Genomic DNA, 23,178 nt, shown 5'->3' on the forward strand with positions numbered 1-23,178 from the left:
CCAGTCTTGAACATGGCGCAAGCCTCCACGGGCCTTTTGGTCACAGTCTAATCCTGCGCATGCGTCCGATCCTGACGCCGAAGCGATCGACGTGCCTGGATGCCGGAGGCGGGCTGAAGTCGAGGCTGCGCAAGCGCTCCCCTCTGAAAGTCGGTGGACCCGCCCCTTCGACGCGCCTGCGCAGTACCGATTCCGCGCTCCGTCGACGTGAGGCGCGGCGAGTCGTTGTCAAGCGGGCGGCGGCATCATTTCCTCCCCCCCCCCCCACCCCGCCCGCCCGCCCCCCGAGGACCGGCCGGTGAGCAGCGATGTTGTGTGCGGCGCTCAGGTGCGGCAGCGGCCTGGCCGCTTGGAGGAGGACGGCGGCGCTGGGCGTGAGGAGGAGGCCGCCGGGCCGGGCCGAGGCGCGGCCAGCGGGTGAGCGAGCATGTGGCGGGCGGGGGCCCCCCCCTCCCCGGGGGCTGAAAGGGCCGGGGGGGGGGGGGGCTTCCCGACCCCCGCGTCCTCCCTCCGGCCCCGTCCAGGGGTTGAACGGCGCCGAACGCCGGCTCCAGCCGCTCACGGGCCCGTGTCCTTGTAATGACCCGGGAGGGCAGGAAAGGCAGGCTTCGGGCCTGCTCCAGGCTCCCCGAGGGCCCGGCACGTCTCCGTCTAGCGGGCAGCCCCGGTGGTTAGCCGGCCTCCTCCCCCTCCCCCTGCGGACCCACCCCCCACCCCCCCCCACCCCCCACCCCCCACCCCCCACCCCCCACCCCCCTGCAGTCACCTTCCCCTCTTGGTGCCGCCCTGACCTTCCTACCACCCTGCGGTCACCTTTTCCCATCCTTTCTACAGTCACCTTCCCCTCTCAGTCACCCAGTCCCACCAGTCTGCAGTCATCAACCCCCCCACCCCCACCCCCACCACACTGCAGTCAACTTCCCCTAGGTGCCACCCTCCCTCCCCCCTCCCTCCCTCCCCCTCCCTCCCTCCCCCTCCCTCCCTCCCCCTCCCTCCCTCCCCCTCCCTCCCTCCCCCTCCCTCCCTCCCCCTCCCTCCCTCCCCCTCCCTCCCTCCCCCCTCCCTCCCCCCTCCCTCCCCCCTCCCTCCCTCCCCCCTCCCTCCCTCCCCCCTCCCCTCCCTCCCCCCTCCCCTCCCTCCCCCTCCCTCCCCCTCCCTCCCCCCTCCCTCCCCCCTCCCTCCCCCCTCCCTCCCCCCTCCCTCCCCCCTCCCTCCCCCCTCCCTCCCCCCTCCCTCCCCCCTCCCTCCCCCCTCCCCCCTCCCTCCCCCCTCCCCCCCTCCCCCCCTCCCCCCTCTCCCCCCTCCCCTCCCTCCCCCCCTCCCTCCCCCCTCCCCCCTCCCTCCCCCCTCCCCCCTCCCTCCCCTCCCTCCCCCCCCTCCCCCCTCCCTCCCCCCTCCCTCCCCCCTCCCCCCTCCCTCCCCCCTCCCTCCCCCCTCCCTCCCCCCTCCCTCCCCCCTCCCTCCCCCTCCCTCCCCCCTCCCTCCCCCCTCCCTCCCCCCTCCCTCCCCCTCCCTCCCCCTCCCTCCCCTCCCCCCCCTCCCCCCGCTCCCCCTCCCCCCTCCCTCCCCCCTCCCTCCCCCCTCCCCCCCTCCCTCCCCCCTCCCTCCCCCCTCCCTCCCCCCTCCCTCCCCCCTCCCTCCCCCCTCCCTCCCCCCTCCCTCCCCCCTCCCCCCTCCTCCCCCCTCCCCCCTCCCCCCTCCCCCCCCTCCCCCGCTCCCCCTCCCCCCTCCCTCCCCCCTCCCTTCCCATCCTGCAGTCACCTTCCCCCCATTCCACCCTGCAGTCACCTTCCCCCCATTCCACCCTGCAGTCACCTTCCCCCCCCCATTCCACCCTGCAGTCACCTTCCCCCCCATTCCACCCTGCAGTCACCTTCCCCCCCCCCATTCCACCCTGCAGTCACCTTCCCCCCCCATTCCACCCTGCAGTCACCTTCCCCCCCCCATTCCACCCTGCAGTCACCTTCCCCCCCCATTCCACCCTGCAGTCACCTTCCCCCCCATTCCACCCTGCAGTCACCTTCCCCCCCATTCCACCCTGCAGTCACCTTTCCCTCTCGTTACCACCCTTAGTTTCCCCACCACCAGCCCTCCTCAATTATCGTGCAGTCATCCACCACCCGGAAGTCACCTTCCACCGCTCGGAAGTCACCTTCTACCACCCACCCTTCTCCCCTCTCCTTGCTCTTACTACCTCCCTCCCCTCTGCTCCTATCACCTGTTACTTACTGTGACCACTTTCATCATATTTTCACATTGCCCCTTCACCTTCCTTACTCTCCATCCTCTTTCTTGCTGCCTTCTCCCCCTTCCCCACTGTCATCCTTGTAATCACTCTTTTTCTCCTTGCATCACCTTCCACTTATTGTGGTTACCTTCCCTGCTCCCTTAAAAACACCTTCACCCTCCCTGTGGTAACTGCATTCATTTTATTTCCACATTCCCTTTCATTCACCTTCCTCCACTTAGTCTAACTCTTTTCTGCCCCCCCCCCCCCACCCCCCCCCACCACCACCACCAGAGAAAAGTCGAAATGCTCTTGGCTGTTAGTGGCGGGATGGAGTGGGGGGATGCGGGGGAGGAGTATGTAAAATAGAACTCTTGGACACCATTGAATACTGTGGTTTAAAGTAAATTGTAGAATTGCACAAATAATACGGAGGCTGGAATTTATTTTTTTTTGTTGACAAGTTATGTGGTAAAGTACTTGGGATAAAGTTTCCATTCAATCACTGTTTCTGTAACTGAGCACTTTTTGGGTTAGGCTGCATTGCGAAATTCCTGGTGGAAGCAACTGTGACATATTGTGATTTGATGAGCGATTTTTGTTTAAAAAAAAATCTTAAATTGTAATTCCATTTCTGTGCATTGAGTGGAAGGATAACTCAAGGTCAATTTTACTAACCTGGAAGGCCTGTCCAGAATTCTTGCTTTAAATTGTCGAAAGGTTGCAGTTCAACAAGATAGCATGTTGTCCTTGTAAGATTTTGGTGCCTTTCAAAATGTAGATGTCCCAAAATATATTTTTACTCTTAAATGTTTCCTGTTATGGGATTGCCACGTGGCTATTGATTTAAGATGAGATGATATTCTTATTGAGTTGAGCACCTTTGAAACATTTTTAAATTTCTGAATATTTTTTAAGGTGTTTGTGTATAAAGGGGTGAAAAATTATTGCGTGTCAAAGTGAACACGAACTGAGGTGGTAATCAGATCAACCATAATCCTATTAAATTGCAAAACAGGCTTGAATGTCCATGTAGCCTATTCCTACAGTATAGCTATGAATGAACATCTTGTATGTCAACCTATCTGCTTAGAGGCAAAACATGCCTGGGTCTTTATTTTTCCAATTATGGTTTGATACTTTCAGGTGAATTTAAAATGTATGCATCTGTAATGCTTTTATATGCCAGTATTCATATGACTGGCTCTACAAATTGGCTTGTATGCAAGTTGTAAAATATTGTCATTTGTGTTTTTATGCAAGTTTGCTTTCAATCTTTTGGGGAAAAAAATTGATTGGCAAAGTATTACTTCTGTTTAGTCTGAATTGTTAGATGCGAAGTGTGGGTGGTGAATTTTTTGGTTGTTTGTGTTTTAAGGAAGTTGAGGGTTCTTGTTCTCAGTTTTGGGAAGCGATTTGGGCTTGGCTCGACAAATGATTAACATTTCCTTGTATTGCAAAATGAACACTAATGGTTGGGCAAAGATTTGTAGCTCGTCCAGCATTTTTTTGTGATTAATTTCAAAGTTGTGCATCCAGTAAATATCTTGATTTTTTTTTTAAAAGGTTGCCCAAACTTGTGGATTGGATCAGATTTCATATTTATGGTTAGGGTACATACATGACATCACATACAACCCTGAGAATCTGTTTTACCTGTGGACATGGCAGAATTACCACTAATTAGTAGTGCAAAACTTAAAATGTACAAAGTGTAAAGCAAAGAACTGTAAACAGATAACAAATGTAAACAAACTGCAAAAAGAAAATCAATAAAGTGCATAAGTAAGAGTCCTTAAATGAGTCCCTGATTGAGTTTGTTGTTGAGTCTGATGGTGGAGGGGTAGCAGTTGTTCCTGAACCTGGTGATGTGAATCTTGTGGCACCTATACTTTCCTAATGGTAGTAGCAAGAGCAAAATGTGTGTTAGATGGTGAGGGGGTCTTTAATATTTGCTGCTGCTCTCCGATGGCAGCGTTTCCTATAGTGGGGAGGGTTTTGCCTGGCATGTCTTGGGCTCTGTCCACTACCTTTTGGAGGGCTTCACACTCAGGGTTATTAGTGTTTCCATTCCAGTCCATGATGCAGCTAGTCATCACACCTTCCACCACACCTCTAAGAATTTGCCAGGGTTTCTGGTGTCATACCAAACCTCTGCAAACTCCTGAGGAAGTAGAGGCACTGATGTGCTTTCTCCACGATGCCATTGGTGTGTTGGGTCTTGTCCCCAGCATTGAAAGCTGAAACTGGCACTTCATTGCTTTAATTTCACTTGTGCCACACGCTGCCATTTCCCCCCGCCCCCATAAAAAAAAACCAAACTATTGGTGGTCAAGTTGTTTTAACGTCGTAGAGGAGGAGTAAGATAATCTGGTTGATGGGGTCACAACAATCTTACACTCAATGTTAGCAAAGCTAAGGAACTGATTGTGAACTTCAGGAAAGCACAAACCAGTCCTTATTTCGACAGGCTTTTCCTGCCCAGAAGCCCGTGCTAACCAAATTAACCAATAACTTTTGGATGGTGGGAGGAAACCAGAGCACGCTGAGGAAACACAAGCAGGCGCAGGGAGAATTCAAACCCAGATTGCTGTAACAGTGTCGCGCTAACCGCTACACTACCGCAGTGGAAAGGGTTAGGAACTTCAAATTCCTGGGTGTCGACATCTTTGAAGATGTATCCTGGGGCCTCCATTGGGATGCAGTTATACTTTGTGAGGTTTTTGGAGAGATTTGGTACGTTTCCAAAGGTTACAGGAAAAGACTACTAGGAGTTGTATTCTTGGCCAATGCCTTCAAGGGCACCACCCTTCACTCCATTAAGGACATCTACTAGAGGTGGTGTCTCAAAAAAAAACAGCCTCCGTCCTCAAAGATCCTCATCACACTGGCCATGATCTCTTCTAACTGCTACCGTCAGGGGGACGGTCCAGGAGCCTTGAAGGTGAACACCCAGTGATACAGAAATGGCTTCTTCCCCTCTGCAATCAGATTTCTGAATGAACAATGAACTAGAGACACTACCTTACTTAGTTGTGCACTGAATTATTTATTTTAAAATTAATTTATAGCATTTTTATACCTGTCGTGGTATTGCAAAACAATGAATTTTGTGACGCGTTCATACAAAAAAAAATCTGATTTTTGACCTTGATCCAGATAAATGAGCATCAGGTTAGCTTACATTTTGAGATGGTTTCTTTTTCTTCCTCATACAAAATGATTTTAGGATTATGGCTGTCTTGATGTGGAAAATCAGCGAGGAAAATTCTCCTATTCACTGCTGTTTCATAGTGTTCTTTAATTACTGAATGCAATGTATATTTCACTATTAATTATTATGGGTCGTGTAGGATTATTCAATCAAATGAAAGAACTATTAGTAATTGGATGTAGAGCGAACTGATGTGGATAACAACAGAAAATGCACATTTCTGACTAACGGGTATCAGCTGAATGATACTTCTCTGTAACCTAGGAACTCTCTGCATTTAACTTTTAACTTCCCTAGATCATCTCAACAACATACTGCTGTTCCAACAGATTTGCTTGTATTTTCTCAAGCTGATAGCAGACACACAATGCCTTTTTTTTTGGCCTTTCCAATTTCTTTCTTAATGATTTTCACTCCATTATTAGATACTATCCGTCACCTGTTTCATGTTATTAATCTTGCAGTGAATAGAATGCTGGTATTACATTATGGTTATATTTAACCTATGCCAAACTAAGGCATCTTACGGAAACAGATGAGACTTTTTAAAAGGAGCTTTTTAAATATTTTTCCATCTCCATCTCTGTAACCTGCAGCCTAATATACTGTAGATATGCACTCATCCATTTTTTAAGCAACATTTGTCCAACATAGTCCATATTGATACCAGGAAACAGGATCCTTTTGCAAAAGAGTTGCCTCCTGGACACACCTCTGCTCAACCCAGTGGTGGTCTGTGATTAGAACAGAAGATTAATTACCTTTGGACTACCAACAAGCACACATTAGTTTCTTTTGATTTTCCAGGACTGCTTTTATACCCAACCATCAGTTGGTTCATACTTAACTACTGTAAAGGTTTACCCATGGGCCCAGTCTGGAAAGGTTAAAAATGGTAGGGTTAAATGGAATAGGGTGCCCAGGACTATCAAACCTACATTGAAAGATCCATTTGACAACTTGGGTTTTTCGTTCATGGATCTGCTGAAACTAACTACAATAATATTGGCCAACATAGCAAATGCTTTCTTGCCCACTAATACTGGTGTAACCAGATCTGGCAATTTTCTTCAGTGTTTTTGGCACAACTTATGCTAATTTTCACTTTCCACATTGGAATCTTCTTTGGCTTGGCTTCGCGGACGAAGATTTACGGAGGGGTAATGTCCACGTCAGCTGCAGGCTGTGGCTGACAAGTCCGATGCAGGACAGGCAGACACGGTTGCAGGGGAAAATTGGTGGGTTGGGTGTTGGGTTTTTCCTCCTTTGTCAGTGAGGTGGGCTCTGCGGTCTTCTTCCAAGGAGGTTGCTTCCCGCCGAACTGTGAGGCGCCAAGATGCACGGTTGGAGGCAAGATCAGCCCACTGGCGGTGGTCAATGGGGCAGGCACCAAGAAACTTCTGGGAAATGTGCTGACCACTTCTTGTAAACATTTCGTCAGTTGTGCCTGCCTTGTATTATAGTGGGATCAATTCTGCATTATATGTACTGTAAATACCATTGTACAGAATGACCCTGAAATGTTGGTTTGCAGCAATATCCTTTGGTTAAAAAAAAATCTGGCACTGACCAGTGGATGCTGTTAAAAGCAAATCACAATATTTTAAGAAGAAATTATGATGCAAAGATTTCAATTTTATTTGGAGATTTTAAAATCAAGCACAGGCTCCTGTGATAGACCATTTAAAACCTGAAGAGCGGTAACAGCAGTCAAACCGGGCAGGTGGACCCGTGAAGGAGTGCCATGACTTTGCTGATACCAAACAGGGCAAATGTGAGATTGCACGAGAGCTGGTGGGAAGATAGTGGCCGCGTTGAAACGTCACCGTCAAGGTTTGGATTTTTAGACCTGGGTGACCTGGTTTTCTTTTTAAGATTCATAGATTGTCCTATACGAAAGCATATATGGTAACCTTTTCATTGGAGAAGAGAGAGAATATAATGTTGGCCCCGAGGATGTGCAAGATTTTTTTTTAGAGCTGAACGCGTCTTTGCAGGATGTTAAGACTTTGTTTCTTTGACAGCTGCACTTGCTTCCCGATGGTATTCGCATGGAAAGCAGGAGACGGATGAAGAGTTTGATGCCCGTTGGGTTACATACTTCAACAAGCCTGACATTGATGCCTGGGAGCTAAGAAAAGGTAAAAAAAAATCACTTAAATATGGTTGAAGATACAACTTCTCTGCAGTCATCCGAAATTTGAGCTTTCCCTGCTACAGATTGAAAAAAGATGAATTAAAATACAAGTGAATCATTACTTTAAAAACTTGTCCCTCTCATTTCCAGTAAAAGTATATGTCCATAGAAAGCCTTATGTGTCAGTGTGGTCTTGTGAAGGTGAAAAGGGAGGTTGTCTCTAACCATTTTTCTTTCCCGATTCACTTGTGTTTAAATGTTTCCTTCTGAAACCTGTTTGCTTTCTGGGGTTGTCTTGCTCAAATGATCTATGTTGATGTCAGGCTGTTTATAGTGCAAGGGAAATCTGAAGGAGGGAGGAGATTAAAGCAGGGTTTGGAGAGAAGGTGCAGGAGAGTTTGTGGCAACATGAATGTGTTCAGAATGTCTGCCTGTGTTATTTTTGTCTTGAAGTGCAGCGCATGTTAAGTCAGTTTGCTGTGTCTGGTTCTCTTTGCTCTCCCCCCCAACCACCCTTGGATCATTTGACTGGGTAGTAGCCAGTGTGCAACGGATAACCCATGTTAAATCAAATTGCTCCTTCCCAGGTCCTTCCACTTCTCAAAATGTGAGTGGAAGCATGTCACTCTTGAAGCTAAGAAATTGTGGATGCAGCCAATTAATCTCTCTTGTAGCTGATCCCCTCCCCTTTCCATTCAGAAACATATCCCCTCCCCATCACCTTGTTTTCTTTACACTTCTGCCCTCCTGACTATATCTAACTATGACCTCTTCTGTTGGCCTGTTCTCCTTCACCACCCCTTGAAATTTTGGTGTTGTCTATTTTTGGTTTTTGGCAAATACCTGTGATCAAATGTTCTATCCATCTTTAGAATATAAGGAGTTTGGAAGAGGAGTGAAGTGGATGGTAATTGCCAAGTTGATATGTGGAATTAAACAGTTATTTCCCTGGGGCCTTGTTAAAGAGATGAGAGGTTCACTTAGCATTGCTATCTCGTTTGAGACACTGGGACAGGCTAGAGTCATGTATTGTATGTTGTACACTGGTGCTCCAAGCTAAATTGGATTGATGATTGTTGGTCCAAAGTCCAGTTATTTTTTTCTAGTGTGTGAGTATTTTCATTTTGCACCTGCTTCTGTAAACTTCATAAGAGATCCATCTGTAAACTTCATGAGAGATCCAAAATGGTGAGTATTCCCAATTCCCATATGTGCCATGGTTGGGGAACTTTGTATCTCAAATTCTTCTTCTCTCCCAATCTCTTGGTTCCTGGTCCTCACAGCACAGATTTAAAACTTCTCATCCTTGAATTGATTTTTCTCGTCTTGCCCTTTTTTTCTTATTCATTTTGCCGCCTTTTATTAAATATCTGATATTTCTTTCACAATTAATCTTTTAAAGCAAAATCTGCACTGATGACTTGCTGTAATGAATGTCTGTTTTGTTTTCAGGAATGAACACCCTTATTGGATACGATCTGGTACCTGAACCCAAAATTCTTGATGCAGCCCTGAGAGCATGCCGTAGATTAAACGATCTAGCTAGTGCAGTCCGTATTCTAGAAGCAGTGAAGGTCAGTGGAATTGAGACAGCATTGTCTTCAATGTTACATAAGAAAATCTGCAGAGATCTGGTTTTAGTTTAATACACTGAGTGCTGAGAAACTCAGCAGGACGCACAGCATTCATAGGAAGTGGATATATAACCAATGTTTCTGGCCTGAGCCCTTCATCGAGCAAAGAGCAGGGAAGTGGCTGAATAGAAATGTTGGGGGAGGACAGTAGAGGGGCAAAGGGAGGAGCACAGGCCCACAGCCAAGAGGTGGGAGGGCAGAAGAGAAAAACTGGGAGGTTGTAGGGGAGGGGGAGGAAAGGAGACAGAGGATAGGGAAACAGAGTGAAGATACTCAATGAAACTACCATTCTCTCTGATGAAGAGTAGGCTTCACAGGGAGCACCAGGCGCAGGAGATGACCCTTGGAGGTGCACAAGTGAACGCTGAAATCGCTTTGTGAGCACCTTCGCTTTGTCCACTGTAGTAACTGGGATCTGCCATGGCCAACCATTTCAATTCCACACACCATTCCCACATCGCCACGTGTCCATTGCCATGTGCATTGGCAAACTGAGTGCCACTTGGTAATTGTAGGAACAACACCGAACATTTCATTTGGGCACTCTGACCAGATGGCATTAACATTGAGTTTTCTAGTTTATTAGGCCCCTCCATGTTCCCCCTCTTCCCTTTCCTCCAGATCCCCTCCCCTTTCCATTCAGAAACATATCCCCTCCCCATCACCTTGTTTTCTTTACATTTCTGCCCTTCTGACTATATCTAACTATGACCTCTTCTGTTGGCCTGTTCTCCTTCACCACCCCTTGAAATTTTGGTTATATATCTTTGCTTCCTGTGGTAACCTCGGTTTTTCGAGCATCTTTGTGTATGACCTTCAGTATTGTATATTTTGTCAACATGAAAGATCCTGCAGTGTTGATAAGTTGGTGAGAGATTTAGTTAATGGGAAAATTATATTGTCTGTTCTATTGAGAGCCGATTTTGTTTGCCATATCCTATTCAATTCTGCACTGCAGATGCTGTATTTCATTTTCAATTGCATTAAAAATTTAAAATCTCTTGGCTGACCTATCGTGGACACACAACATCTCCTCACCTCAGGAAAGTGCCACAGTGACTATACTTCCTGAGAAGATTGAAGCGGGTAAGGCTTCTGGCCACCATTATGTCAACCTATAGGAGCTCAATTGAGAGGTTCCTGGCCAGCTGAATCACAATGTGGTACGGTTGCTGCGGAGAAATAGCTCAGAGTTCAATCCACAGGACCGTAAGAGTGGCAGAGAGGATCACGAGAGTCTCCCATTCCCCATCAATGTAATCTATTGGGATTGTTGTTTGAAGAGGGCATGCAAAATCATCGAGAATCAACCCATCTCCACACTGCAAGTGGCATCTTTCAGCTACACCCAACGGGAAAGAGGTACAGGAGTATCAGAGCCAGTACCACCAGTCTGAGGAACTGTTTCTTCCCACGGGCAATGATAATGCTAAACAGATCAAAGGATCTGTTCACACTCACCATCCAAGACTCTCATATTTACAAACTATTTGTACAGTTGCTCCCTTACTTGCGAAGATCTGACATACAATTTTTTTTTGAAGTTACAATGGTTTGAATCTGTACAAACAAAGAAAGTTTGTAGTAAGTATTTGAATATGGATGGGCAGGTGATAGAGAAGGGAAATGCTCTGGAAGAAGATGAAGGGCAATTGGCAGGAAAAGTAAATAATGTTGTTCTTAAAGATGAGGGAAAACAGGGATTAAAAAATGGGAAATCCCTGAAATTCATATATTTTAATGCCAGGAGTATTGTAAAAAAGGTGGATGAGCTGAAGGTGTGGATTGATACTTGGAAGTATGATGTGGTAGCGATTAGTGAGACATGGTTGCAGGAGGGATGTGATTGGCAACTGAATATCCCTGGGTTTCGTTGTTTTAGGTGTGATAGAGTCGGAGGGGCAAGAGGAGGTGGGGTTGCATTGCTTGTCAGGGAAAATATTACAGCGGTGCCTAGGAAGGATAGATTAGAGGGCACATCCACGGAGGCTATTTGGGTGGAACTGAGGAGTAGGAAAGGAGAGGTTACACTTGTAGGGGTGTATTATAGACCACCCGGAGGGGACCGAGACCTAGAGGAGCAAATCTGTAGGGAGATAGTAGATATTTGTGATAAGCACAGGGTTGTAATTATGGGAGATTTTAATTTTCCACATATAGATTGGGAAACACATTCTGTGAAAGGAATGGATGGGTTAGAGTTTGTGAAATGTGTGCAAGATAGTTTTTTACAACAATATGTAGAGGTGCCGACCAGAGAAGGAGCAGTGTTAGATCTACTGTTGGCAAATGGGATGGGTCAAGTGACGGAGGTTTGTGTTGGCGAGCACTTCGGGTCCAGTGATCATAATGCCATCAGCTTCAATGTCATTATGGAAAGAGAGAAATCAGGGCCAAGGATTGAGGTTTTTGATTGGGGAAAAGCTAGATTTGAGGAGATGCGAAAGGACTTGCAGGGTGTGCATTGGGACAATTTGTTTTATGGGCAGGATGTAGTAGAGAGATGGAAGTCTTTTAAAGATCAGATTTTGAGAGTGCAAAAGCTTTATGTTCCTGTTAGGTTAAAAGGAGGGGCAAAAGGTTTGAGAGAGCCGTGGTTTTCAAGGAATATTGGAAACTTGGTTCGAAGAAAAAGGGAGGCGTACATTAGATATAAGAAGCATGGAGTTAAGGAGATGTTTGAAAGATACATTGAATGTAAGAGGAATCTTAAGAGAGGAATTAGGAAAGCTAAAAGAAGGTACGAGAAAACTATGGCAAGCAGGGTGAAAACTAATCCAAAAGAGTTCTACAAATATGTTAATGGTAAGAGAAAAGCTAGAGACAAAATTGGTCCCTTAGAAAATCAGAGTGGAAAACTGTGTGTGGAACCTAGAGAAATGGGGGAAATATTGAACAGTTTCTTTTCTTCGGTATTCACTAAGGAGAAGGATATTGGGAGATGTGGGATAAAAAAAGCAAATTGGGTAAATATGGGGAATATAGAGATTACAAAAGGTGTAGTTTTAAGGCTTTTGAAGAATATAAAGGTGGATAAGTCTCCGGGACCAGACGGGATCTTCCCCAGGACATTGAGAGAAGTGAAGGAGGAAATAGCAGAGGGTCTGGCGGTAATTTTTCAAATGTCATTAGATATGGGGATAGTGCCGGAGGATTGGCGCATTGCGCATGTGGTTCCGTTATTTAAAAAGGGTTCAAGGAGGAAGCCTGGCAACTATCGGCCTGTAAGTTTGATGTCTGTGGTAGGTAAATTAATGGAGAAAATTCTTAGAGATAGTACTTATAAACATCTGGATAGACAGGGTCTGATCAGGAGCACTCAACATGGATTTGTGGGAGGAAGGTCATGTTTGACCAATCTGATTGAATTTTTTGAAGAGGTGACTAGGAATGTGGATGAGGGTAGCGCAGTGGATGTTGTCTATATGGACTTCAGTAAGGCCTTCGATAAGGTACCACATGGAAGGTTAGTTAGGAAGGTGCAGTCTTTAGGTATAAATTTTGAGATAGTCAAATGGATTGAACATTGGCTGAAAGGGAGAGGCCAGAGAGTGGTAGTGGATAATTGTCTGTCAGGTTGGAGGCCGGTGACCAGTGGTGTGCCTCAAGGATCTGTATTGGGCCCATTGTTGTTCGTTATATACATTAATGATCTAGATGATGGGGTGGTGAATTGGATTAGTAAATATGCAGACGATACTAAGATAGGTGGAATAGTGGATAATGAAGAAGGTTTTCAAGGATTGCAGAGGGATTTGGGCTGCTTAGAAAAGTGGGCTGAAAAATGGCAGATGGAATTTAATGCTGATAAGTGTGAGGTGCTTCATTTTGGTAAGAAGAATCAGAATAGGACATATGTGGTAAATGGGAGAGCATTGAGGAATACAGAAGAGCAGAAAGATTTAGGAGTGACGGTACATCGTTCCCTGAAGGTAGAAACTCACGTGAATAGGGTGGTGAAGAAGGCTTTTAGTATGCTGGCCTTTATCAATCATTGCATGGAATATAGGAGTTGGGAGATGATGTTGAGATTGTATAAGACGTTGGTGCGGCCTAATTTGGAGTTCTGTGTGCAGTTCTGGTCGCCTAATTATAGGAAGGATATAAACAGAGTGGAGAGAGTGCAGAGAAGGTTTACCAGAATGTTGCCTGGGTTTAAGCATTTGGAGTATGGGGAGAGATTGGACAGATTGGGTCTTTATTCTTTGGAGCATAGAAGGTTGAGAGGGGAATTGATAGAAGTATTTAAGATTATGAAAGGGATAGACAGAGTGGATGTGGATAGACTATTTCCGTTAAGAGGAGGAAAGTTTAAAACAAGAGGACATGAGTTAAGAATTAAGGGGCAGAGGTTTAGAGGTAACATGAGGGGGAACTTCTTTACTCAGAGAGTGGTAGCTGTGTGGAATGATCTTCCGGGAGAAATAGTGGCGGCGGAGTCAATTGTATTATTTAAGAAAAGGTTGGACAGGTATATGGATGAGAAGAAGATGGAGGGTTATGGGCATTGTGCAGGGAGGTGGGACTAGAAAGGGGTGTTTGGTTCGGTGCGGACTAGAAGGGCCTAATGGCCTGTTTCCGTGCTGTAATTGTTGTTATGTTAAATTTTGAATTCCGATCTGTCCCTGCGCTTGTGATATATGGTATGCTACTTTCTCTCATCCCATCATCCAGCAATTAATTTTAGTTCCATGCTTCAAACACTCTTCATATCCAGTGTGCTTTCAGCTGTACATTAAAGGCTTTTTCACTACGGAATAAAGGTATTCTAAATTTAATTATTAAAAAATGGTAGGTGCGGTATTCTTTTTTAACTTAGAGTGGGCTTGCTGGAACGTAACCCCATCATAAGTTGAGGAACACCCATATGTGTGAATACTTGTCCTGCATAAGTATTGTTTGGCTGTGTTTGCGTGTTTTGCAGTGAGGGCCGCAGAACGCTGTTTCGTCGCATTGTTCTTGTGAAATCGGATGACTTGAACTTGCCAAATGCTGTGCAGGTGCTCCTCAACTTACTCTCTAAATGGCCTCCTCTGCAGTGGAGAAATCGAAAGCAGAGTGGGTGATCAGCACCTGCAGGGATATCCCTGAGCTTTAATTAAAGCCTGTTGCTTTAATTCTCCATGCCTTTCTAATCTATTGGCTTCCTGCACCATTACAGTGAGGCTGAATGGAAGCTTGAGGAACAGCACCTCATCTGTCAACATCCTCTGGATTTGATATTTAATTCTGCGACCTCCAGTAATTTGATTTCTCTCTATCTGTTTATTTTAGATAATGGCTCATCTTGTTCCCCCCAACCCTTTAATTCTCTAGAAGTGGAGACATGTCCAGTATGACGACCTAGTCATGCATTGCAGCTCTGCATTCACAACTCTAGTGCTCATGTGGTCTAGCTGTATCTCACTCATTCATCAACCAGATATCCTTGTTTGTAGTTTATTCCGTGGTCACCCTGGTTTTACCCTGCCCTCCATTTCTGCTGTTTTATTTTGCAAGTAAACAATGATGTCCAGGGGAGCAGCCACAATTGCCTTCTATAGTTCCTATTTCTGCCTTTAGTTTGAAACCATGGCTTAACATCTCTGAGAATTGGTAATATTGCCTTATCTGAATTGTCTCATGGTCAGGACGTAGCAGGGTGATTGCAAGAATTAGACCGACTTGCACCCAGATGCATGAACACACGAGAAGAATGGGATATTTAGTGTCTTACAAACCTCACCAAAAATAAATTGGGCCAGTTTGTTTTTGTTGTTTGCTAACAAAACTGATTTTGTTTAACTATTTATTACATGTGTTGCTTATATTTTAACACAATTGTTAAGTAGTTATTTGCTTTGTGTTCATTCATAACCATAGATGATACTTGAAAGCATTTTCTGGAAAGCAGCAGTTTGGCTGTATTATAAATATCTTCTCCCTCCAGAAAAAGATAAGGATGCCTATATGATTTTTAAATCTTAAGTTTCTTTTGATTTTCCATGGAGAGTGAATGTTAAAGGGAATTGAGTGAATTTGATGTCAAAGTGAATTTAGAACAAAGTGTTGAGGTCATTGAATTGGTTCAGTTGGTCAAATTATTTCGTTGAGTATAACACGAAAGTCTGAAGACAATGGGATTGTCGTAAAAACGCATAGGAATGCTGGAGCAACCCGGCCTGTCTCGCAGGTAAAGATAGATTACCGATATTTCAGGCCCTTCAAGGAATAATCAAAGAGCAGAAACCAAAGAGTTTATCGCCAACTCTGCTTTTCTGAGGCTAAAGCTGGTGTCATTTTGCCATGTAGAAAAATTCCAATAATCTGGCGCTTAAGGACTTTAGTGTGAGTTTCCCGAAAATACTTTAATCTCATGAAAAAATGTTTTACAGTAGTGAAAAGACCAGAAACATTACAAGCACCCAGGCTGTCAAGTCCAATCACGAACCTTGTGTACGTTCTTGGCCCCTTGTGTTTCCAACCTTGGTTCTGGCTCCACATACGTGCTTGAGTGAGCTATGTGCCAAGCCACTGGGATTGTCAAGTTTGGAGATACCAGTTAATTGAAGTGTTACTATGTAGTTGGATTTCTTGAAACAAATAGTGTTGTGTGACTGGCTACAATGCTAACTCTCTCCAATTTTCCAGGACAAAGCTGGACCCCACAAAGAGATCTATCCTTACGTTATTCAAGAACTCAGACCCACATTAACTGAACTCGGAATTCCCACCCCAGAGGAGATAGGTCTAGACAAATTATAACATTATACTTGGGTAAGTTTAAAATGACATCACTACATACAAGTGCTAAATAGTTGATGGGCCGATCTTGATTGGAAAATATTGTTTTGCATAATTGAGCAGCGAAAAAGTAAATTGATGAGATGCTTCAGAAGTGAAATAGTCTACAATATTACATTTAAACTGCAAAATAATTGCTTTGAGTAACCCAATACTTTGCATTTATCTGTCGGCTTTTGTGGTTTATGTTTATAATCTGTACTTGTGATCATTTGCAGTATGATGCAGTTGTTAACTAAAATATTGGAATTTAAAAAACCATAACTTTTTGACCTAAGAAATCTGTATTCATGGTTGTCAATTTGCTTATTTTGCTTCAATGTCCTTGAGTTCATGTGCTACCATTTTCATTTTAAAGCGCATCTGTGACAGGGAATGGCAGTCTAGATTTGTCGAAGAAGCTAGGTGGCCATAATACAGTACTGCTGTTTGAAGGGGGCGTCTAGTTCTGAAATTAATAGGCTAATCTTCACATGTTTTTAAGGAACATTTGGTGGACTTGTCTGAATTTTTGGCTGTTTGATTCAGCTCGAGTTTAAAAAAAAATAGGATTGTAGGTTTATTGGGTGGCATGGGCTTGTGGGCTGGAAGGGCATGCATGTCTAAATTAAACATATAAATTAAGAGCTTTGATTAGTTTTCTGAATCCACGCTTTGCATTCTGCACCACGTTGCTCTTTTCAACATAAAATAATGCCTAACTTTGGGTTATTATTCACTCAGTAAAATACCAGCTGTTTTCTATTTTCTAAGCCCTGTGCACAGGAGTTCTCTTCCCTCAAGACCTTTCTTCCAATTCTGCCGTGTTAATCAATGTCCCTTACCTTGTTGGATAAGGTCCGTCATCTACAAAGAACCTTGGGTCATTTTACTGCATTAAACACAAAAGCAAGTTGCCTTGCGTTGAACTAAACCTCTCATATAATGTCCTTGATATCTCATCACTTGGAGACTGATTTCCTTTTTATATTGACAGTTTTATTTAGTGTGGGGGGGGGAGGAATTAAGTAAATGGAATACATCTAACATTGTGCAACGTGTTTTTTCTTCCAGACGGTTTCCAGACCTTCATTTGATGTGATTGTACATGATACAAGATGCTGTGTGACATATTACTATTGGACATTAAATTCTGTTGTATGTATTGTGTCTCCCTGTGAATTCAATTCAATAAAGAATGACCTGATTAAATTGATATTTGCTGTTGAAGAGATTTGTTTGCATACAACATTACAGCCAAGTGCAGGCCCTTCACCCCATGATGTTGTGCTGACCACTGTATATCCCTACCTTTATTTTTTTTTCCCATTTATGTACCTGTCCAAGAGTCTGTTAAATAATCCTAATTTTCTAGCCTCCTCGACCATTGCTGGCAAGGCATTCCAGGCACCTATAACTTTTTAAAACTTGTCTTCCCTAAACTTTCCTCCCTTCACTTTGTACAGTTGTCCTCTGATGTTTGCTCCTCCCACCCTGGGGAAAAAGGTGCTGGATGCCCACCCCATCTATACCTCTCATCTTGAAGACCTAAATTAAGTCTCTCATCCTTCTTTGCTCCTAAAAGTCTCAGCTCTGCTCACCTTGCCTCATAACACATTTTTCAATCCAGGCAACATCCTGGTAAATCTCTGCACCTTCTCCATAGCTTCCACTTCCTTGCAGATCTGAATACAATATTCCATGTGTGGTCTCACCAGTGACTTGTAGAGCTGCAACGTTACCTCACAAATAGATGCTCATTCCTCATCAATCTTTGGACTGCAAACAACATTAATAATTTGAATCTCCCAAGTGGCAGCAATTTCAACTCTTCGTTGCTCCTCTTAAAGATGTCACCTGTGGCTTGGATGCTTGTCAGATGTAACTTTATTACGATTGCAAGGGGGGCATTGTGGAACTCTGCTCTCACTATTCTGAGAAGAATCTGAGAAGTTGATTCTCACACCTTGCTTAGAATCATTCCTGGTCCACCTGATGGGTTTCTGGAAATCAGTAATAGCCCTCCTGGGCCTTAGCCATAATACATTCATGCTCCACATCACATCTGTTCAGGCAACATCCGTCTGCATATACGTCCGTTCAGAAATCCCGATCGGACAACAAGATGTATCTCTTGCAATTGAACTTGCTCAATTCGATCAGTCATATCCACTTGCTTGTCATTTCTGCAAAATGCTTCTTGTCATGTACACCAACAGAACGGCTGCCAGACGACTGAAGAACTCCAGGCCGCTTGTAGAAAATGAGCCCGAGTCCATTTCTCCAGGCACCATGTTCCAGTACAAAATTAATGATGTTCGAAGCTGTGGCCTAGCAGGTGAAAATTTGTTGCTGCAATTGTGCCAATGCAGGAATACCACAGCAAACATTGCTGTCGTGGAATGGTTTAATTACCCTGCTTTATAATCACCTATCAGTGTTTGCATAACATCACAGAACATATTGTGGATGTATTGAGATATGGGCAATTTATGAGAGGAACCAATGCAGCATCTATAGCAGTGGTTTTCAACCTCTTTCCATTTAAATCCCACTTTAAGTATTCCTTATGCCCTTCATGCTCTGATTAGTAAGGTGATATGTGGTTGGAAGAAAAAAATTGAAAACCCCCAGTTTTTATTGTACCTCATTGACTCGTTATGTGCACGGATTCAGAACTCCAAAGGAAATGGGCCAATGACAGTTTTTCTCAAGCAAAATATTTCTGTAACAATTGGGTCTGGAGCAGTGATTCGCAACCTTCCCTTCCCACCTTAAGCCATCCCTTACTAATCCCAGAGCACCGATGGAATAGTGATGACAAAGTGGGGTGTAGTGGAAAGAAAAAGATTAAGAACTACTGGTCTAAAGGAAGTCAAGGTTTTGGGCCTGAGCCCGTCAAGGTATGAGCTAAAAGCGCAGGTGCCTGAATAAAAGGTGGGGGGGGGGAAAAAGGGGTTGAGGAGTTGTGCAGGATAACAAGTAGGTGGGAGGGTAGAAGAGAGATAAAAGGCGAAAATAATGGAGGGAGAGGAGGAGAGCAGGGTAGGTCTCCCTTGAGGAGACTTCACAGTGGAGCAGCTGAATGGGAAAGTAGATGCTGATTGTAGTACAATATGCCAAAGTGCTGGAGAAACTCGGCAAGTAAAGGGCAATCAACATTTCGGGCTTGAGCTCCTCATCAAGGCATGAGCAAAATGCAGACAGGTGCCTGAATATATCCTGTGGCTGGAGAATGCTGCTAACGGTGTTGGAGGAAGCCGGAGTGTCATGGTGTTAACCTCCAACAGCGTTAGTCCCTGAAACACCATACGAGTTGAATATCGGTCGTAGAATGCGTCCCATAAACCCCCTTCCTGTTCCCTTCCAGAAGGCAGCAAATGCCCCCCCTTGCGCTGTTCATTCCCACTCGTGCACGTCAAGGGGTCTGAGTTTCTGGGTGGGGATGTTGGAGCAGTGGTTGGATTAGTCCACGTGCGTCCCCTGTTTTCAAGGACCTAAACTTTAGCTTATAATTTAATACACAAAAATGCTAGAGAAACGAAGGTCCCGCAGCGTCCATAGGAAGCAAATATACATCACCGAAGTTTCGGGCCGGAGCCCTCTGTCAAGGTATGAGCAAAATAGCAGGCAGGTGCCTGAATTAAAAGTTTGGGAGGGGGGAGGAGCACAGGCAAGAAGTCATGTGGATATGGGCGGGAGAGCAGAAGAGAAAAAAGCTGGGAAGCGATAGGGGAGAGATATCTCTGAATGGAGAGGGAAAGGGAGTGAAATGGGAGGGGCAGCACGGTTACAGCAATGCTGAATGTCAGCAAAGCTGTCTGTAATGAGTCTGCACATTCTCCCTGTCTGACAGTTTCCTCCTGTTTCCTCTTACCATCCAGAGTATGGGGTTGTAGGTTTAAATGGCTGGAACCTGCTTCTACCGTGTTTGTAAATAAATTGTTACTTTTTTTTTCTCGTGGCTAAACTGGGGGGGGGGGGGGGGGCGTTGCTCAGATGGAGGGACGCTACCCCGCCTACTCATGCTCAATGGCTACGTGACGTCATGGTTAAATTTAAAGAAGGTTAGATGTTCAATTTCTGGTTGGAATGTAAATTTTCAAACACTGGGGAGGCTTTTTGGGTTACTTTTGATTTGTTGTGAAGGTTGAAATGTTGACTAATAAGGTAATTTATCACTCCGATAAGAATTTTGTCATTTGGCCAAACAGCTTCCTCTTTGCTAGTTGGTTTAGATTTTCCTTTTTTGTATATCAATACACTATAATCTAATTAAAATGTGAATATAATGATGTGGTTTAAGTGTAATGTATCTTGAATTTTAACATGTATCCGTATGTACTCTGTATTTTTGGATGCAAAATTTAAATGTTCATAAAAATAGTGAAGAAGAAAAATAAAAATTTAACGGAAACCAGAGATGTTTATGCCGTCTAGTTCGAGGGTTATGCCATCTGGTTTGAGCTATGCCATCTGGTTCGAGAATGCCCATATGGTATACTAGGCGTTGGCCCTCCAATTTTGTGGGTAGCCTTGACTTTGCAGTGCACAAGGCTTATTTATGTGATTTTTGTTTATATACAGGAAAACCCCTGTCATCTGAATTCAAACAACCGGCAAAAAAACCAAAAATTGCTGAAAGTAAATGGGTAAAAAAAATACGGAGGTTTAACATGGGCGTGGCACATTCGGCATCTACCGATCCTCATACAGGTAGACCCCGACCTACAATGGGACTCTGTTCCAGGACCCGTATCGTAAGTCAAAATTATTGTAAATTGAAATCGGGTGGGGGGGGGGGTGAAATGTGAGATTTGCTGGGGGAAATAAAAGCGATTTGCAAAAAAAAAACACTTTGCTGATAAACAGCGAGAAAAGAAGCATCGTAATTTAGAAATATAGTATGTCTGTACATCGTAAGGGGGAGGGGTGGGGGTAGGTGCCAGATACCAGGGGTTTTACTGAACTGTGTTGTATGCATTTACCATGGTCTGGAGAGATGTTCTCTCATTAGGTTGCATGTATGCAATCAGACTGTAATAAACTTGAACTTGAGAATGGGCAGAGGATGGAGGCAGTGCAGGGAAGAGAGGAGGAGCTCAGAATCAGAATTTATTTGTGGCAGCGCAAACCTTTTAAACCACCTTACAGCATTAAATAAAAGTAAGGCAGTGTCTGGTTCATTGATAATTCATGTACCTGATGGCAGAGGGGAAGAAGCTGTCCTTGTGCCGCTGAGTGCTTGTCTTTATGCTCCTGTACCTTTGAGTAAGGGGTGCAATGGCAGTGAATGAGGGACCCTGAAAGGGTGGGATATGGGTACAAATGATTATAGGAAAGGGGACGTAAAGGGGAGGTTGTGTGAGGGGGATACAGAAGGCAAATTTGTGTGTGTGTGTGTGTGTGTGTGTGTTTAAGTAAGAGAAAGACAGGACTGAAAGGCACAGCACGCCTATCTTCTTACAATGACTGCACTACCAAAGCATGTTAAAACTGAGCAAAGTTTATCTCCCATAATGTGATCAGCAAAAGCTTGATGCCATAAACATCAAAGGGGAAAGGTTTAAAGTTAACACGAGGGGGAACTTCTTCACACAGAGAGTAATGGGAGTTTGGAACGAGCTGCCAGCTGAATCGTTGAATGCGTGCTCAGTTTTGACATTTAAGAAAAATTTGGCCAGGTACGTGGACTGGAGGGGACTTGAAGGATATTGTCCAGGTGCAGGTCAGTGGGACAAGGCAGAATAATGCACAGACTAGAAGGGCCTGTTTCTGTGCTGTGGTGTTCCTCCAGCAAGGTGTGTGGAAAGAAAAAGTTTGAAAACGACTGTTTTAATCGTACCTCATTGACTTGTTACATGCACAGTTTCATAACTCCAAAGGCAATGACAATTTTTCTCAAGCAAAATATTTCAGTAACAATTGAGTTTAGAGCAGTGGCTCTCAACCACTTTTTCCCCACTCACCGACCACCTTAAATAATCCCTTACTAATCACAGAGCATCTATGGCAGAGGGATTACCTAAGGTGGTCGGTGAGTGGAAAGAAAAAGTGGTTGAGAAGCCACTGTTCTACACGAACAATCTAACAATCAGAATGGAAAGTTTGATTTGAGTTTCAAGTGATCGCTGCAGCCTTTAAAACCACATTTTAAACTGTTCTCAGAACAGTGGACCTGTGTCATTATGGAGCTCTTCTGGTTGATGGCTACTTTTTAGCCTGTCCATTCACAAGGCCGCAAGGTGTGTCGACACAGGAGACTACAGAAGCTGGAATCCTGATGGGTTCCTGCCTGAGACATTAACAAATCCTTTTCTCTCACTGACGCTGCTTGACACGAGAAGAAAGGTGTCAATGAGCTTGAGAGAGTGCGGAGGAGATTTACAAGGATGTTGCCAGGTCTTGGAAGAACCAAGTTACAGGGTTAAACGGGTTAGGACGTTTTTTCCCGGGAGCTCAAAAGTATAAGGGGAGATTTGATCAAGGCATACAAAAATTATAATGGGTAGAGATAGAATAAATTCAAGCAGGCTTTTTCCACTGAGGCAAGGTGAGACTAAAAACTAGAGGACATTTAACAAAAAGTTTTAATTTTAGTTATACAGTACGGTAACAGGCCATTTTGGCCCACGAGACCGGGCCGTCCAATTTACACCCCAATAACCTACATTTTGAATGGTGGGAGGAAACTGGAGCCCCCAGGGTCAACCCACACAGACACGGGGAGAGCATACAAACACCTTACAGGCAGCGCAGGATTTGAACCCCAGTCTGGTCTTGATCGCTGGCTGAGTTAAGGATGAAAGGGGAAAGTTTAAAGAACATCTGGGAGAACTTCACGCTGAAAATGGTGGGGGAGTGGAGTGAGCTGCCATGATCAATTTTGATATTTGAGAATCGTTTTGGAGGGGATATAGACTGTGTGCAGGTCGATGGGACAAGGCAGAGAAATAGACTGCACAGACTAGAAGGATCTGTTTCTGTGCTGTGGTGTTTTGCGGTTCCTCCAGCAAATTGTTGTCCCACAATGTGGGTGTGCATTTTCATTAGTCTTTAAATAAATCTGCACTATTAACCAAAACCGGTGAATATCAGCTCTCAAATCACTCTTCCTGTTCACAATGAATTGCACAAAACACTGGTATAATTGAATGAGCCTATACTGTTTCTTAGAGGTATTATTCAACTTGTATAATATTGC

At 44.6% G+C, this 23,178-nt stretch overlaps 1 protein-coding gene across 1 annotated transcript; it reads left to right on the plus strand.

The window, feature by feature from the left end:
- Positions 1 to 235: 235 nt before the first annotated feature.
- On the plus strand, positions 236 to 17,190 carry LOC138745526 (cytochrome c oxidase subunit 5A, mitochondrial-like). The gene is made up of 5 exons (XM_069902624.1): positions 236 to 417; positions 7,466 to 7,582; positions 9,031 to 9,152; positions 15,843 to 15,968; positions 17,049 to 17,190. The coding sequence occupies exons 1-4, from the start codon at positions 309 to 311 to the stop codon at positions 15,954 to 15,956; spliced, it is 462 nt and encodes a 153-aa protein (XP_069758725.1). The 5' UTR covers positions 236 to 308; the 3' UTR covers positions 15,957 to 15,968; positions 17,049 to 17,190.
- Positions 17,191 to 23,178: the final 5,988 nt, after the last annotated feature.

Source organism: Narcine bancroftii, chromosome 11, assembly GCF_036971445.1.
Source record: "Narcine bancroftii isolate sNarBan1 chromosome 11, sNarBan1.hap1, whole genome shotgun sequence".
NCBI classification, from domain to species: Eukaryota; Metazoa; Chordata; class Chondrichthyes; order Torpediniformes; family Narcinidae; genus Narcine; species Narcine bancroftii.